The sequence below is a fragment of the Lolium rigidum genome, chromosome 5, assembly GCF_022539505.1.
Source record: "Lolium rigidum isolate FL_2022 chromosome 5, APGP_CSIRO_Lrig_0.1, whole genome shotgun sequence".
NCBI classification, from domain to species: Eukaryota; Viridiplantae; Streptophyta; class Magnoliopsida; order Poales; family Poaceae; genus Lolium; species Lolium rigidum.
In genome coordinates, this window is record NC_061512.1 from 202,925,083 (window position 1) to 202,942,724 (window position 17,642).

The 17,642-nt window shown below is 44.7% G+C and overlaps 2 protein-coding genes across 2 annotated transcripts; both read left to right on the plus strand.

Moving 5' to 3' along the window:
* Positions 1 to 1,161: 1,161 nt before the first annotated feature.
* LOC124658245 lies at positions 1,162 to 1,876 on the plus strand. The gene has a single exon (XM_047196631.1). The coding sequence runs from the start codon at positions 1,249 to 1,251 to the stop codon at positions 1,534 to 1,536; it is 288 nt and encodes a 95-aa protein (XP_047052587.1). The 5' UTR covers positions 1,162 to 1,248; the 3' UTR covers positions 1,537 to 1,876.
* An 8,163-nt stretch (positions 1,877 to 10,039) lies between these two features.
* Positions 10,040 to 10,704, plus strand: LOC124651409. Its single transcript, XM_047190509.1, has one exon. The coding sequence runs from the start codon at positions 10,124 to 10,126 to the stop codon at positions 10,409 to 10,411; it is 288 nt and encodes a 95-aa protein (XP_047046465.1). The 5' UTR covers positions 10,040 to 10,123; the 3' UTR covers positions 10,412 to 10,704.
* The last annotated feature ends 6,938 nt before the right edge of the window (positions 10,705 to 17,642 follow it).

The window sequence follows — 17,642 nt, forward strand, 5'->3', positions numbered from 1 at the left end:
ACTGTATTTGGCGTCAAAAAAAAAACAAAGATTTATTTTCTATAATTTCTCTAATTAGGGATAATCCAGTACAAATTCAATAAAAAAAAATCATTTGTGCATCCTTCTTCCTGGCAGGGCTAGATAATAAACTCTTTTTCTACAAGATTTATTTATCATAATTACTACAATCAGAAATAATCCAATACTAATTCAATACAAAAATTCATGTGTGCATCTTTCTTTCTTGGGGCACTAGATAATAAACTCTTGCTCCATAAAGATTTGTTTTCCATAATTACTCCAATCAGGGATAATGCTGTACTAATTTACCAAAATCCATTTGTGGATCTTTCTTTCTCATAGGGCTAGATAATAAACTCCTGGCATCTGATGTTTTTTTCATAATTATTCCAATCAGGGATAATTCAATCATCCCCCGGTGCTTCAAAACTTGATTAAAACTTTCTAGGTTTTAGTTAGTTTCTTTGCGGTTTGTTCGCTGCAATGTACATAAATTGATTAGAAATAGAACTTGAAAAAACACCGTGGCACACGATTCTTAAAGCATTAGTTCGATACAAGATCTCCCATGCACGGGAGAATCGTCGCGTTAGTATGCACCGCAGGAGCTCTGAAATCGGCTCTAACATGATATACTAGTAGTTTGTATTGACCACTCGGTCAACCTTCATTGTTTTTCACGGGACTCCTCCCGTTGGACTTCGCTTAAAGAAGAATAAAAATGCGCGCTCATCGCAAAATCTGGTCAGTAATCACTCAGTCGTACTTAACACATGTGACATGCCCTCAAGCACGAGCTCTCATCCTTAAAATGAAAACTATGATCAAATGTAATTCGAGAGGCATGACCGATTCTAACTGCTGACCGGGTTTGATCGGCAGTAACACGACACGGCACGAAACATCCGGTGGCCATCCGCTGATAGCAACTCGAGCAATATTTCATCTGTGCACACGTGAGCGGTGAGCCGAGCAGGTGGAACGGTTTCCATCCAACTCTATGGGTCTGGCCTTGCCTTTCGCCGAACCACCCGAAGCGATCAAGGATGACGAAGCATCTTTGCACTGCACCCTTTCCCCGGCAGCGGTCAAACCGGCGTCTCGCCGTTATATAAGCGCGCAGACCACGCCTCCCGACCTCACGAACACAACAACCAACAAGCAGCGTACCCTACCATCGATCTCACGGAAGTTTCCGCTCGACCGATTCGCTTGTAGTATCGTGTAACCAAAGTTCGGTAGCTCATGGCAATGGAGTTCGAACTGGTGGCGAGCCAGCACGGGGCGCTGCTCAAGGTCGGGCTGTTCGTGCTGGTGCAGGCGCTGGTGTACCTCATCCTCGCCCAGTCCTCCTCCGTCTTCTCCAGCACCAAGACCCTCGGCAAGTTCCGCCCGTCGAGGTCCCTCAGTGCCCGCCGCATGGTCGCGCTGCTCTCCGACCTGCCGCTCGGCGGGGAGCCCTCGCCCCGCACCGTCTCCGGGGAGCAGTCGCCTGTGGCCGTAGTCGTGCCCGCCCACCAGAAGAAGGATTAAAACCAAGCACGATTTGGGACAAGGACATGGACTAAGCCGGATGTAGGAGTTTGTTAGCTATTCACCATTCTTTGATTAATCGCTTGATTCTTTTGTGATCGTATATGCAAATTACATGCCGTTTCAACTTGTACACACGACTATGTGAGATCATGTTTTGATTACAGTCATTCGTGTGCTTGTTAGAAGTTCAGAAGAGACTGCTTAACCCGATAGGAGCACGATTTGGGACAAGGACACGGGATGAGCCGATGTAGGAGTTTGTTAGCTATTCATCATTCTTTGATTGATCGCTTGGTTCTTTTGTGATCGTATATGCAAATTACATGCTGTTTCAACTTGTACACACGAGAACCATGTTTGTTAGCCCTCTTGAACTTTTTTTTTTGAAAACCATTGTATATATATTTTTTTCGATAAAGAGCATATATTAATATCGTGGAGATACCAATTACACCCTGCAACAACATCATGGTCGAATGGCATAAAAGATGTGCACAAAAAAAAGAACTACAAAAAAAAGTCCCGCTACTGAGATTCATAACTTGAAACAACAATAATGACACCACCAAGACAACACCAGAAGATTAGCTTCTTCATAAGCGACGCCTCCAAGAAGAAAACAGTGCACAAACGGTTATCGTCGCCCGATCATAGATCTTAGGTTTTCACCCTGAAGTCCTCACACACAACCAATTAAGACCAGGCATTGAATTTTCACCCTGAAAGATAAGATTCTGAACTTCTCCTGTGCACTCGCCCACACATACTAGTCGATGTTTCAAGTCACGGAGCACCAAGCCAATTCCACCTCACAACAAGATCCGACCACCATTGCTATTCCACCGATCTCGGCTTCATGACCTTCTCAGCTAGCACCATGGAAAAAAAATGAGCCCCATGATATTAACAACCAGCAGAGCTTCGTAGCGCTCCCATCTGAAACCAAATGTTCAGATAAAACACATGGGTGCGCACGATCGAAACCACCAAATCCATGAATTTTCAGGCATTATTCGCACAATGAATTTCGCCAGCAGAGCCTTTTGGAACACGGCAATCCATCCAGACTAGTGCGAACAAGCCTCTGACAGATCTTCAACTTGGTGTGAGAAGAATCCGAGGACCATCACCTCTATTCAGATCGGACACCAATAGCGCCGACCATCCTGGGACGGCCGAGGCAATGCTAGAGACACTAGGCGAAGAAGACCTCCCCAACATCGCACTGTAGTCTAGCAGTCGGCCCTCCACCGTCGATAGCCAAGACCGCGGAGAGGACAAGGGTTGAACCGATTTAGGGTTTGCCCAACCGGCCCACCCCTTTGCACCTCCGTCGTCGGCAGACGCGCCGCCTGTGGCAACCACCACCGCTACCCCGACCCATGGTTCCACCCAGATCGCCTCGCCACGGACACGCCTCCCACCGCCGCCCCAGCAGCCCGCGCAACCGTCCATGGCGACCACCGACCCCAGACCACCGTTTGGTGGCTGGGCCCGCCACCACCGCGGCTGGCGGCAGTGGCGGTGAGAAGAGCCGGTGCGGGGGGTTGCTGACGGCGCGATGGGGGATCGCCTCTGGAGCCGCCCTGGGGTGCGGCCCGAGGGATCTTTTTCCTTATGGTACTTCCGTTGTGTGTATATAAATATTTTTTTACGAATATACTTTACTAAACTCTCTTGGGCCTGTCTGGATCGTCCTTCTGGGCCTCGCCATTAGCTCGTGGTCCATGCTTGTAGTCTTGGCTGCTAACCCAGGGAGCTCCTTTACACCGCCTTAAGCGGCCCCGAACAGAGGCGCCGCACAGACGGTGAGCACGCTGCCTTCGGCTGGGCTGCGGCCCACCCCGCGCGTACGCTAAGTTCTGATCAGCAACGGACCACTCGGCCAGTTTCTTTTTTATGTTTTCGTATGCTCTTTCTCTCTCCGCTTTACAAGTACGAAGTAGAAAAATGTGTACATTAACATGTTCACGTTTTCGTATGAACCTATTATTAATTTTTTAAACATTGTGCACATTTTTTCAATAAGAATATTTTAATATGAACTTTTTTATATGATTTTTCTAAACATGAACATTTCAAAAAAACGTGAACATTTTGTAAGCCCGAGGAACAATTGATGGATTGGCAAATTATATTGAATCATTTGAACATTTTTTAATATCATGAACAATTTTTCGATCGGCGAATTATTTTAAACCACGTGAATATTTTTTTTACCCGGCGAGCAACTTTTGGCCAGTTAATTACGTTGAACCACTTGAACAACTTTTATGTTGATGAATATTTTTTTAGATCGGCAAATTATTTCAACATTTTTTAATCTCATGAACAATTTTTCGATCGGTGATTATTTTAAACTATGTGAATAATTTTTTTAACCCGGCGAGCAACTTTTGGCCAATGAATTATGTTGAACCACGTGAACAACTTTTATGTTGATGAACATTTTTTCGATCGGCGAATTATTTTAAACCACGTGAATTTTTTTTACCCGACGAGCAACTTTTGGCCAGTGAATTATGTTGAACCACGTGAACAACTTTTATGTTGATGAACATTTTTTTAGATTGGCAAATTATTTTGAACCATTTGAACATTATTTTAATCTGATAAACAACTTTTTGATTGACGGATTATTTTAAACCACATGAACATTTTTAACCCGACGAGCAATTCTTGGTAGGCGAATTATTTTAAACCATGTGAACAGTTTTTATGCCTGTGAACAATTTTTTGGATCGGCAAATTATGTTGAACCATTTGAACATATTTTTAATCCGATGAACAATTTTTCGATCGGTGAACACGTGAACATTTTTTAAGCCGATGAGCAATTTTTGGTCGGAAAATTATTTTGAACCACGTGAACAGTTTTTATGCTGATGAACAAATTTTGAATCGGAAAATTATTTTGTACCATTTGAACATTATTTAAATTTGATAAGCAATTTTTTGATCGGCAAATTACTTTAAACCACGTGAACATGTTTTTGGAACGGCAAATTACTTTGAACCTATGTTTTCTTGAATATGTGAACATTTTTTCAAACATAAGAAACTTATATTTTTAATCTATGATTTTTTTAGAACAATGTGAACTATTTTTTAATAATTAATAAACATAAAAGAGAAAATAGAAATAAAGAGAGAAAGAAACTAGAATACATAAACATGTTTAATTTTGAAAACTATTCAAATATATAAAATTGTTCTGATTTTGAAAAGTTCAAACTTCAAAAAAAGTTCATACTAGAAAATAGTTCACATCTGAAAAATGTTCAACCTAGAAAACTGTTCATTTTTTAAAAATAAAAATTTCAAACTTTAAAATTGTTCAGTTCTAAAAAACGTTCCAATTTTGAACATGTTCAAATTCGTTTTTTTATTTCAAAAGTTGTTAAAATTTTGAAACAGAAGAAAAAAGAAAATAAACCGAGAAGAAAACCAGACAGATAAACGAAAACCAGAGAAGAATCAAGAAACAGACACGTCTAATCAGGCAGAATGCACAAATACCGGGAAACACCCATATTGCTGTTGATGGGCCGGCCCAACGAATCCCTCCCCTATGCGGCGAGCCAGATAGGCGCCGCAATGAGCGATGAATAGGATCCGCGGCTAACCCATACGGCGTGCCCCAAATCCGGCTTGGAGACGGGAACGAAAATGCCTAGGGATTCAGAGTTCGATCCGTGCTCTGCATAATGGAAGTTGCTGCCATTTTGGAAATTTAACTGGAGTCCGACTCCGATCAGTGCTCTGAAACTTGAATGGAAGGTGCCCTCCTACACATCAATATATACTACATGCAATCTCTTGATCAGATCCAAAGATCCATTGATGCTTGAAACGATGAGCGACATCGACTTGGACTGCGACATCGACTGCGTTGAGTGGCTCTGCCTGTGCAGCGATGGATGCAGCGGCGACGGCGGCGGTGACAGCTGCTGCTGCTACTACGGATACGGAGGATCCTCGTCCAATCACCGCAGCAATGCCACAGTCCATGACCGCCTTCGCTGTTGCTGGTGCATTATGCTGATCTTCATCGTCCTCCTCGTGGCGTCCGTCGCCCTCGTCATGGCCTTCGCCGTCGTGCACCCCGTCCACGTCACCGTGCAGGACGCCTCCCTCGCCCGCCTCGCCCTCGCCGGGCCCAACGGTACGGCCCTCGCTTACGAGGTGTCCCTCGCCGTCGCCCTGCGCAACAGCAACTGGGCCATGCGCGCCGAGCCTGGCGCCAATGCTCCGCTCGACGCCGAGCTGCTCTTCGCCAGCAAGCCCTTGGCCAACGTCCGGCTGCTGCAGGGACGAAGCTCACGTGGCATCAGGCCAGGGAAGACGGAGGTGTACCATGTAGCGGCCGCTGGTGAGAGCGTGCAGCTGGGGAGCTCCGAGCTTGCTGATTTCGTGAAGCAGAACGCGGCGGGGAGCGTGTTCCGGCTGGAGCTGAAACTTGCCGGCGATATCAGGTACCCGCCGCACCGCCACGTGCACAGGGTGAACGTCGCCTGCCCGCTGGAGCTGCGTCTGTCGTCTGCGACCGCGGTGGCCAGGTTCACCAAGATCAAGTGTTTCTGATCTGATCATGCATCGCGAACGCAGTGATTCCACCCATATGTTACGGCACCGGGCTTATCGAATCAGTACTATATTTCTCATGATACACTGGCGAAACTTATTATTTTCTCTGAGTTTTTCTTCCATGTAAATTGCCTATGAGACTCTATGGAAATTTTTATTTAGGTTTGTTCCATTTAATTTGTCTCTTGTACTTGGATGCATCATTTTATTTCTAGATTGGATGTTGTATATGATTGCAGCATGTTAACATATTTATTGAGGTTTTATTAATGCTTCATTCACATATCCGGGGAAGTTATTTTTTTCAAGTTCATTGTTGTAGTATGAAATTTTGTTGGATCATTGGAAAACACTATGGATCTGGAATATTTTGTCAAATAGGCATGAATTATGTACGCGACTCTTGTTAGTATTTGCCCAAAGGGATTTGGAGCGCGCCGGATGTTTGACCACTCCCAGCCGCACCATCAAAGCCCTTTTTTTATTCGGCGCATTCTAATACGGTGTGCGGCGTCCCGTGCCTATCTCTGCTACACATGGGACGCTGCGGGGACGCCAGACGCAACGAAAAGCGACAAGGCGAGTGCCGGGCTAGCCGTGTCTGACAAAGAGGTTTGTCGTGCACCCATCGCCTACCCCTTGGCAACGAAAATAAAATTTCGTGCAGCAACGTTGCAGTTTCTCCAGACGCACAGGGAGACGCCTCATCGCGCCTTGACCTGCATGTCGATGTTAATGGACGCCACCGCCCCCTCGCCTACCTCCGACGTATAAAATGGGGTGCTCACTCGTTGCCCCTCACACAACCCTAGCGCCCCACATCTACAACCCTAGCCGCCGGCAGGGGCAGTTGTTCTGCACACTCGCCGTCACCTACACGCTCGCTGCTGCCTGAGGAAGAGGAGACGGAGTACCTCCACGGAAAGTACTTTGAGTTCGTCATCCTCATCAACGATGACCCTTTCAACAAGAAGAAGCTCCCGGACAAATTCGACGAATTTCTCGCCGGCCGGGAGCCGGCCGAGGTAACCCTGCGGGAAGCAAGCTGCAGATTTTTCCGGTGCCCATGGAGATCTTGTTTGGCCGTGAAGGAAATATGTACCTCCACACTTGCTTTAAGAAGTTCATCCGCGCCCATGACCTAGAGGTCGGCTACTTGGTGAACTTCTTATACGAAGGTGATGGCGAGATGAATGTGAAGGTGTTCGACAACGAGTCTTGCCATATCCACTACCACGGCGACGATAGTGAAGAAGACGAGGGCCAACAAAACCTCTAGCCTAGGCTTTTTTATGCCCTCCCTGGATGTATGCCAAGGTTTCTAGATGTTCTTCGCCGGTCGTTTCAAAGTTTTTTCCATATAAAGCGACAAAGCATCTTCAAAAATTATGAATAACACATGTATTTTAAATAAAACAAACTTTGGGGATTACGTTTAGGGGATATGGCCAGGGAGGAGCCCCCAACGCGATATCATGGTACAGAATCTCCAGACGACTGATCCGATGAGCACTGTTTGGAGGACCAGACTGAACATGCTCTTAGTGACGAGAAAATAGTTAGCCTCAAACGCTAGCAGATGATTGGTAAGCTAAAGCCAACAAGCTTACAACAACGGGAGTTCAAAAAAGGAAAGAACAACGGAAACAAAAGAGTTACATTCTGCCAAGTTACCTCCAAGCAAGAGAGATTCAAAAATATAGTAGACAGTAAAACTGCACTTCTACACTTGTGACCACTCAACAGGCCATGATTGTCATCGACCATTCGGGCTTAGCTGATTGGCGTTTGAGTTGGTTTGCCTTTGGTTTTAAAGCTTTCTTGGATAAGACCGGGCTGACTCGGCAGCGAGTCGGAAAGTTCTCTTTCGTGGGTGACTAGCTTCGTTGTCCTTCGGTTTGAAAACACCGGTAGAAAAAGGCAGCCGGTCCAGTCTTTCTAGATTCCATAATCTTACAGAGCTGAGAAACAAATAAAAAATGACGGTCTATCTACAACATCGTGTTTTGGTTCGTGGGTTTAGATGCACCAATTGTAAAAATAGATTTTAAATATATTTAAAAAATCTGGAAAAATTTTTGAAGATGTACATCCGAACATTCTATATTCACACAAAGAATTCGTGGAAATACTTACTGTGGTCTGTTTAAAAATGATAAAAAGAAAGTCTGCTAAGTACACTTGAATGTATAAGAAGAACAAATCGATCTAGATACAAGGGGGGAAATGATTATATTGGGATATCTTTCGTGATTAAAAAGATATTCTAGAGCTCAAACCATTCGTCCTTTTGGAGATCTGCTCTGACAATTGGTTTTGTTTCAGCGAGAACTTTGAAACTAAATTACACTTTTTTTACCTGAGCTAAATCACACTAGGGTATATTTTAACCAACAATTGTGATATTTTCCTACAAGTCAATAACACATACGCTGTCACTCATTTTGTAAGAAATAACCAAGTAGTGACTTTATTGTCAATATGGTGTGGCGACATTATAGTTCTTCCGGTGATAACTTTGGAGATGCAAAAAGGCATCGAACATGAGAATAGGGTCTGGTTTCAAATACCTCATCGAGACAAACACGGTGTGAGCCTGGAAGTAAAACTGTGAAATAGTTTGAGAGTTAAAATATTTTAATTTTTTATTCTACATGAATCTTGATGATGTCATCTTTTTTTATTTACTTGCGCATGCATGCAATGGCCAACAAAAGCTTTGCCACATTCAATCTCATGTCAGGCATTTGAATTTTATCGCTAAAGTTCATTGATTGAGTCCAAACAAATAGTCATTGAATTACCAGATTTTATCCAAATTCAACGTTCCTTCATTATATCATCCTCTAACCCTAACACCCTTCATTGACTTTTTCAGTCTCTCCTAGCTAGTATTCTACGTGCTCCTTCCTTGTCTCCACCCAACCATCACACAGACCCACCTATCGGATGCCTCCCTCTTCCACGATCAGCGGTGCTAAGTCGCGCCCCTTCCTTCAACCATGACCGCCATGACCCTATCGCGCCCAAGGCCATCTCCTCTAGGCGTAGTTCGCCGAGAAAATGAATCCTTTCAGTAGATATTAATTCTTGCTTTTGGGTGAGATCTGGAACGTAACGGTCGTCATGAACGTTTCATCTATGCCGATTGTGATCGTGCACAAAATAAGGCTAGAGACGGGGCTTTGTGTTAAGACCGACCCAAGCATTTACAATCTCTTTCACTTGGAGCGTAGGCTTCTGTTTTGCGCCACGACATATTGTGACCAGTGGCAGATCCACATATATGCATAGGGTGCACACGCTAGCGGGTAAAAAGTATTTTTTCGAGTAATAAAAAGCAATCTCTCGCCACATGTGCTTCCACGAAGAGATGAATTTTCTCGGAAGTGGCACCCACATGCTCTAGCTCCGCCATCTTTGTTTGTAACCTTGTAATTCACTTTGGTAGCCAATTGAATGGCCAGAGTTTTCGCCTCCGTTTGATGATATTCCACGGTACCCTTCTGTTGGACTTTGTTTTAAATAAATATAAAGCATAGGCTCATATTAGGCGGGACCGATTCTTACTGTTTGGTTTGACCGGCAGCAACAGAGAGAGTGAGAGGCGGCACGAAACATCATCCGCCATGCGCCATCCGCCGATAGCAACTCAAGCAATATAATACGCGTTGCACACGTGAGCAGTGAGCGCCGAGCAGGTGGAACGGCCGGCCTTCATCCAATCCAACCCCGTGGAACTCAACTGGCGTTGCCTTTCGCCGAACCACCCGAACCTCCACACCTGAAGTTGGCAGCTGATGAGGACGAAGCATCTTTGCACTGCACCCTTTCCCGGCAGCGGTCAAACCGGCGTCTCGCCGCTATATAAGCGCGCAGACACATCTCCCGTCCTCACAACCACAACAACCAACTTACTCTCGATCGAGCAATCTCACCGAAGTCTTAGCTTAATCGATTGATTCGCTCGCATCGTGTGACCAACGCTCGGGAGCTCATGGCAATGGAGTTCGAGATGGGTCAGCTGGCGAGCCAGCACGGGGCGCTGCTCAAGGTCGGGCTGTTCGTGCTGGTGCAGGCGCTGGTGTACCTCATCCTCGCCCAGTCCTCCTCCGTCTTCTCCACCACCAAGACCCTCGGCCTCCGCCCGTCGACGTCCCTCTGCGCCCACCGCATGGTCGCGCTGCTCTCCGACCTGCCACTCGGCGGGGAGCCCTCGCCCCGCGTCCTCTCCGGGGAGCCGTCGTCGCCAGTGCCGGTGCCCACCCACCAGAAGAAGGATTAGATAGCCAAGCGCGACTTGAGGCCCACGCACGGGCTTAGCTAGAGGGGAGATGTACGTTGCTGGTTTCGAGCTGCTACTGGTTTGTGCCTGGTGTACGTAGGACTTTGTTATAGCTGCTCGCCATTCTTTTGGTTTGTTCTTTTGGGATTGTGCGGGCAAATTCGATGCCCTTTCGACTTGTACTGTTGTACATGACCATATGACCATGTTGAAGTTACATTCCAATCTGTGCCTGTCTTAGAGCATGTCTAACAGACCCCTTAAAAGGGCCTATCTTGTAAAATAACCGTCGATATACGGGGTATGGCTCTACCCGGCCGTCTATCAGACCTCGTAAAATAGCCCCCTGCGTCGATTTTTTACAGTTTAGGCTAAGGGGTGGCTTTTGGCCCCTTACTTGTACGGGGCGGAATTGGAATTGGAAAGGGTGTACAAAATGTTGTTTTTGTAATGAATCAGAAACTGTACAACACCTCTTTATAGATTGTCCTTTTGTTAAGATTATTTGGCGTATGATATATTTAACTTAGAATTTGCCTCCTCCGACTAATGTTACCAATATGTTTGGGAATTGGCTTAATGGAGTTAATAAACAGGATAAAGAAAGAATACGGATTGACATTTCAGTTGTATGTTGGTCTATATGGACAACTAGAAATGACATTATCTTTAACAGACAAACGGGAACTAATTTTTTGCAGGTAATCCGACGTGCAACTCACTGGATTCAGCAATGGGCGCTGCTTCTACCGGAAGATCAGCGGGAGAATATGGCTACTGGATGCAACCGTCTGCTAACGGTTACTCAGGACTTCTTTTTTCAGGCTACTGGGTGGCGGCACACTAGTAGACTTCGAGATGTTTAAGATATTTCTGTTTTTCATTTTTAAATGGTTGATACTTATCTCAACCTTACCTGCTATATGATGTAAAACTGCTATAGTACTGCTGAACTTCGCTTTATTAATAAAGGCCGTATGCATCATTTTGATGTAGAGGCTGGGCTCCGCCCCTTTTCGAAAAAAAAACTTGTACGGGGCGGAAGGCTGAATACAGGGCCAACCCCCCACTCGAGGCGTGCTGAAGTTTCAGGAAATCGTAACTGCAATTCATCTAGCTCTGATTGTTGGAGATATGCCCAAGAGGCAATAATAAAAGTGGTTATTATATATCTTTATGTTTATGATAAATGTTTATATACCATGCTATAATTATATTAACCGAAACATTGATACATGTGTGTTATGTAAACAACAATGAGTCCCTAGTAAGCCTCTTAACTAGCTTGTTGATTAATAGATGATTAGTTTCATAATCATGAACATTGGATGTTATTAATAACAAGGTTATATCATTATATGAATGATGTAATGGACACACCCATTTAAGCGTAGCATAAGATCACGTCATTAAGTTATTTGCTATAAGCTTTCAATACATAGTTACCTAGTCCTTATGACCATGAGATCATATAAATCACTTATACTTGGAAAGGTACTTTGATTACATCAAACGCCACTGCGTAAATGGGTGGTTATAAAGGTGGGATTAAGTATCCGGAAAGTATGAGTTGAGGCATATGGATCAACGAGTGGGATTTGTCCATCCCGATGACGGATAGATATACTCTGGGCCCTCTCGGTGGAATGTCGTCTAATATCTTGCAAGCATATGAATAAGTTCATAAGAGACCACATACCACGGTACGAGTAAAGAGTACTTGTCGAGAGACGAGGTTGAACAAGGTATAGAATGATACCGATGATCAAACCTCGGACAAGTAAAATATCGCGTGACAAAGGGAATTGGTATCGTATGTGAATGGTTCATTCGATCACTAAGTCATCGTTGAATATGTGGGAGCCATTATGGATCTCCAGATCCCGTTATTGGTTATTGGTCGGAGAGAAATCTCAACCATGTCTACATAGTTCGTGAACCGTAGGGTGACACACTTAAGGTTTGATGTTGTAATAGTAGAACTTGAATATGGAATGGAGTTAGAAGTATTGTTCGAAGTCTCGGATGGGATCCCGGACATCACGAGGAGTTCCGGAATGGTCCGGAGAATAAGATTCATATATAGGAAGTCATATTCCAAGTTTGGAAATGATCCGGTGTATTTATGGAAGGTTCCAGAAGGTTTTAGAAAAGTCCGGAAGAAATCAGTAAGGAAGGAAGAGTCCCGGAGGGACTCCACCTCCCCATGGTCAGCCAACCCTAGAGGGGGGAGTCCAAGGTGGACTCCACCAAGGGGGCCGGCCACCCCCCTTCATGGAAGGATGGGAATCCCACTTGGGTGGGAGTCCCACCTTGGGTAGGTTTCCCTACTACATGGAAGGTTTTGGGTTGGGGTCTTATTCGAAGACTTGTAGTCCAACACTTGGGGTTCCACCTATATAATGAGGGGCATAGGGGAGGGGGCCGGCCACCACAAGCCACCAAGCTGGCCGCACCCCATAGAGGCCGGCCACCCCCTCTCCCAAACCCTAGCCGCCCCCTCTCTCCTCCACCTCTCCCGCACGCTTAGCGAAGCTCCGCCGGAGTTCTCCATCGCCACCGCCACCACGCCGTCGTGCTGCCGGAGTCAAGGAGGAGCTACTACTTCCGCTGCCCGCTGGAACGGAGAGAAGGACGTCGTCTTCATCAACACCGAACGTGTGACCGAGTACGGAGGTGCTGCCCGATCGTGGCACCGTGATCAAGATCTTCTACTCGCTTTTGCAAGCGGCAAGTGATCGTCTACCGCAGCAACAAGAGCCTCATCTTGTAGGCTTTGGAAATCTTCAAGGGTGAGTCTCGATCATCTCCTCGTTGCTCCCGTCTTCTAGATTGCATCTTGGCTTGGATTGCGTTCTCGCGGTAGGAAATTTTTGTTTTCTATGCAACGAATCCCTACAGTGGTATCAGAGCCGTGTCTATGCATAGATGGTTGCACGAGTAGAACACAATGGTTTTGTGGGCGTTGATGCTTATGTTGTCTTTAGTTTGAGTACTTTGCATCTTTGTGGCATAGTGGGATGAAGCGGCTCGGGCTAACTTTACATGACCGCGTTCATGAGATTTGCTCCACGCTCGACATGCAACTTGTATTGCATAAGTGGCTTTGCGGGTGTCTGTCTCTCCTACTATAGTGAAGATTCAATTTACTCTTCTATTGACAACACTAGTATCACCGTTGTGGTTCATGTTCGTAGGTAGATTAGATCTTACTCGAAAACCCTAAACCACGTAAAATATGCAAACCAAATTAGAGACGTCTAACTTGTTTTTGCAGGGTTTGGTGATGTGATATGGCCATAATGTGATGATGAATATGTATGAGATGATCATTATTGTATTGTGGCAACCGGCAGGAGCCTTATGGTTGTCTTTAAATTTCATGTTGAGTAGTATTTCAAAGAAGTTGTAATAGTTGCTACATGTGAGAACAATCATGAAGACGGCGCCATTGACCTTGAAGCTACGCCGACGATGATGGAGATCATGCCCGTTGATGATGGAGATCATGTCCGTGCTTTGGAGATGAAGATCAAAGGCGCAAAGACAAAAGGGCCATATCATATCACATATGAACTGCATGTGATGTTAATCCTTTATGCATCTTATTTTGCTTAGATCGCGACGGTAGCATTATAAGATGATCCCTCTCACTAAAATATCACGATAATAAAGTGTTCATCCTTAGTAGCACCGTTGCCAAGACTTGTCGTTTCGAAGCATCTCGTGATGATCGGGTGTGATAGACTCAACAAGTGCATACAACGGGTGCAAGCCGGTTTTGCACATGCGGATACTAAGGTGGCCTTGACGAGCCTAGCATGTACAGACATGGTCTCGGAACACATGATACCGAAAGGTAGAGCATGAATCATATGATTGATATGATGAACACTTTGAGTGTTCGCCATTGAAATTACATCTTGTCTCGTGATGATCGGACTTGGTGTGGTGGATTTGGTTCGTGTGATCACTAAGACAATGCGAGGGATATTGTTTTGAGTGGGAGTTCACCTAGTTTTTAATTTTGTTAAATTAAAATTTGAACTCAATTTGTCATAAACATTAGTCTAAACTATTGCAAATATATGTTGTAGATATGGCGTCCCCAATCAATTTTAACCAGTTCCTAGAGAAAGAAAATCTTAAGAGCAACGGTAGCAACTTCACCGATCGGTTCCGTCATGTGAGGATCTTCCTCAATGGCGGAAATCTGCAATATGTGCTTGATGCACCGCTAGGTGACCCTCCTGTGAAGCCGAAACCGATGAAGTAAAGAATGTTTACGCGACTCGGAAAACTCGGTACTCTCAAGTTCGAGTGTGCCATCCTATGCGATCCGGAAGCCGATCTTCAAAAACATTTTGAGCACCACGATCCTCATGAGTTGGTCAATGAGTTGAAAACTATCTTTGAAACTCATGCGGCCGTGGAATGCTATGAAGCATCGAAACACTTCTTCAGTTGCATGATGGAAGAAGGCAGCTCCGTTAGTGAGCACATGCTCGCCATGACCGGGCATGCGAAGAAACTCGGTGATTTGGGAATAGTGATTCCTAACCGATCGGGGATTAATCGTGTCCTTCAATCACCGCCACCTAGTTACAAGAACTTTGTGATGAACTACAATATGCGAGAACATGAACAAAGAGTTACTCGAACTCTTCTCCATGCTGAAATCTGCTGAGATTGAGATCAAGAAAGAGCACCAAGTGTTGATGGTCAACAAGACCACCAGTTTCAAGAAACAGGGCAAGTCTAAGGGAAAATTCAAGAAGGGTGGCAAGAAAGCTTCCACGCCTCCTGTGAAACCTAAGACTGGCCCTAAGCCTGATGCTGAGTGTTATTACTGCAAGGAGAAGGGACACTGGAAGCGTAATTGCTCCAAGTATTTGGCGGATCTGAAGAGCGGCCTTGTCAAGAAGAAGAAAGAAGGTATATCCGATATACATGTTATAGATGTTTATCTTACTTGGTTCTCGTACTAGTACCTGGTATTTGATACTGGTTCGGTTGCTCATATTTGTAACTCGAAACAGGAACTAAAGAATAAACGAAGACTATTGAAGGATGAAGTGACGATGCGCGTTGGAAATGGATCCAAAGTCGATGTGATCGTTGTCGGCACACTTCCTCTACATCTACCTTCGGGATTAGTTTTAAACCTCAATAATTGTTATTTTGTACCCGCGTTGAGCATGAACATTATATCTGAATCTTGTTTAATGCAAGACGGTTATTCATTCAAGTCTGAGAATAATGGTTGTTCTATTTTTATGAATAATATCTTTTATGGTCGAGCACATGAAAAGAATGGTTTATTTCTGTTAGATCTCGATAGTAGTGATACACATATTCATAACATTGATGCTAAGCGAATTAAATTGAATGATAATTCTACTTATATGTGGCACTCGTCGTCTTGGTCATATTGGAGTGAAACGCATGAAGAAACTCCATACTCGATGGATTACTTGAATCACTTGACTTTGAGTCACTTGATAGATGCGAAGCATGTCTAATGGGAAAAATGACTAAGACTCCATTCTCTCGGTATTATGGAGCGAGCTACTGACTTATTGGAAATCATACATACCGATGTGTGCGGACCAATGAGTGTAGCATCGCGCGGTGGTTATCGTTATGTTCTAACCTTCACGGATGATCTGAGTAGATATGGGTATATCTATTTCATGAAACATAAATCCGAAACTTTCGAGAAGTTTAAGGAATTCTAAAGTGAAGTAGAAAATCAACGTAACAAGAAGATTAAATTTCTACGATCCGATCACGGAGGTGAATATCTGAGTTATGAGTTTGGCATGCATTTAAAGAAATGCGGAATACTTTCACAATTGACACCGCCGGGAACACCTCAACGAAACGGTGTGTCCGAACGTCGTAATCGAACTCTCTTAGATATGGTTCGTTCTATGATGTCTCTTACTGATTTACCATTATCATTTTGGAGTTATGCATTAGAGACAGCCGCATTCACTTTAAATAGAGCACCATCAAAATCAGTTGAAACGACGCCGTATGAATTATGGTTTAATAAGAAACCTAAGCTGTCGTTCCTAAAAGTTTGGGGTTGCGAAGCCTATGTAAAAAAGTTACAACCGGACAAGCTAGAACCCAAAGCGGAGAAATGCGTCTTCATAGGATACCCTAAGGAAACTATAGGGTACACTTTATATCACAGATCCGAAGGCAAGATCTTTGTTGCTAAGAACGGAACCTTTCTTGAGAAAGAATTTCTCACTAAAGAAGTGACTGGAAGAAAAGTAGAACTCGATGAGATTGATGAATCTTCACTCATTGATCAGAGTAGCGCGATGCCGGAAGATGTTCTTGTGCCGCCTACACCGTCAACAGAGGAAGCTAATGATAATGATCATGAAACTTCAAACGAGATAGCTACTGAACCTCGCAGATCGACAATGGAACGTGCCTCTCCTGATTGGTATGATCCTTGTCTAAATGTCATGATTGTGGACAACAATGATGAAGACCCTGCGACGTATGAAGAAGCGATGATGAGCCCAGATTCCAACAAATGGCAAGAAGCCATGAAATCCGAAATGGGATCCATGTATGATAACAAAGTGTGGACTTTGGTAGACTTACCTGATAGCCACAAGGCTGTCGAGAATAAATGGATCTTCAAGAGAAAAACAGATGCTCGATGGTAATATTACTTGTCTATAAAGCTCGACTTGTCGCAAAGGGTTTCCGACAAATTCAAGGTGTTGACTACGATGAGACTTTTACGTTGCCTGCCAAAACTCACCGGCGAGCAGTGGTTAAGCAACACGAAGAGCCGGGAGACTCCCAAGACCGCTTAGTGGGCCCTGGCGCCTCGCGTCGTCCCGCAAAGTCCCAGCACTCGTCCTGGCGGTTGCAAGGGCGTGCCACCTGACCTATACCTGATCAGGAAGGTGTTGGATTGCTTCAACTAGTCTCCTGCATGGTAGACATGTAAACATTAAATACGAGCCCGATCGGCTCTCAGGTTGCCCTGTGGATCGGCTCAAAGAGCCGATCGCCCCATGGTTCACGTTGGATTTATGATGACATGGGGATCCTGCTTGATCAAAACAAAGCTAAACCAATCTACGACAGTTTAGGGTTTTCACCGCATAATCGGAACATCCTACGCGTAGTTGGGCCTAGCGGAGACGAAAGATGATGGAAACTATCCCTAAAAGAGGCCTAAAAACCAACGTTAAGT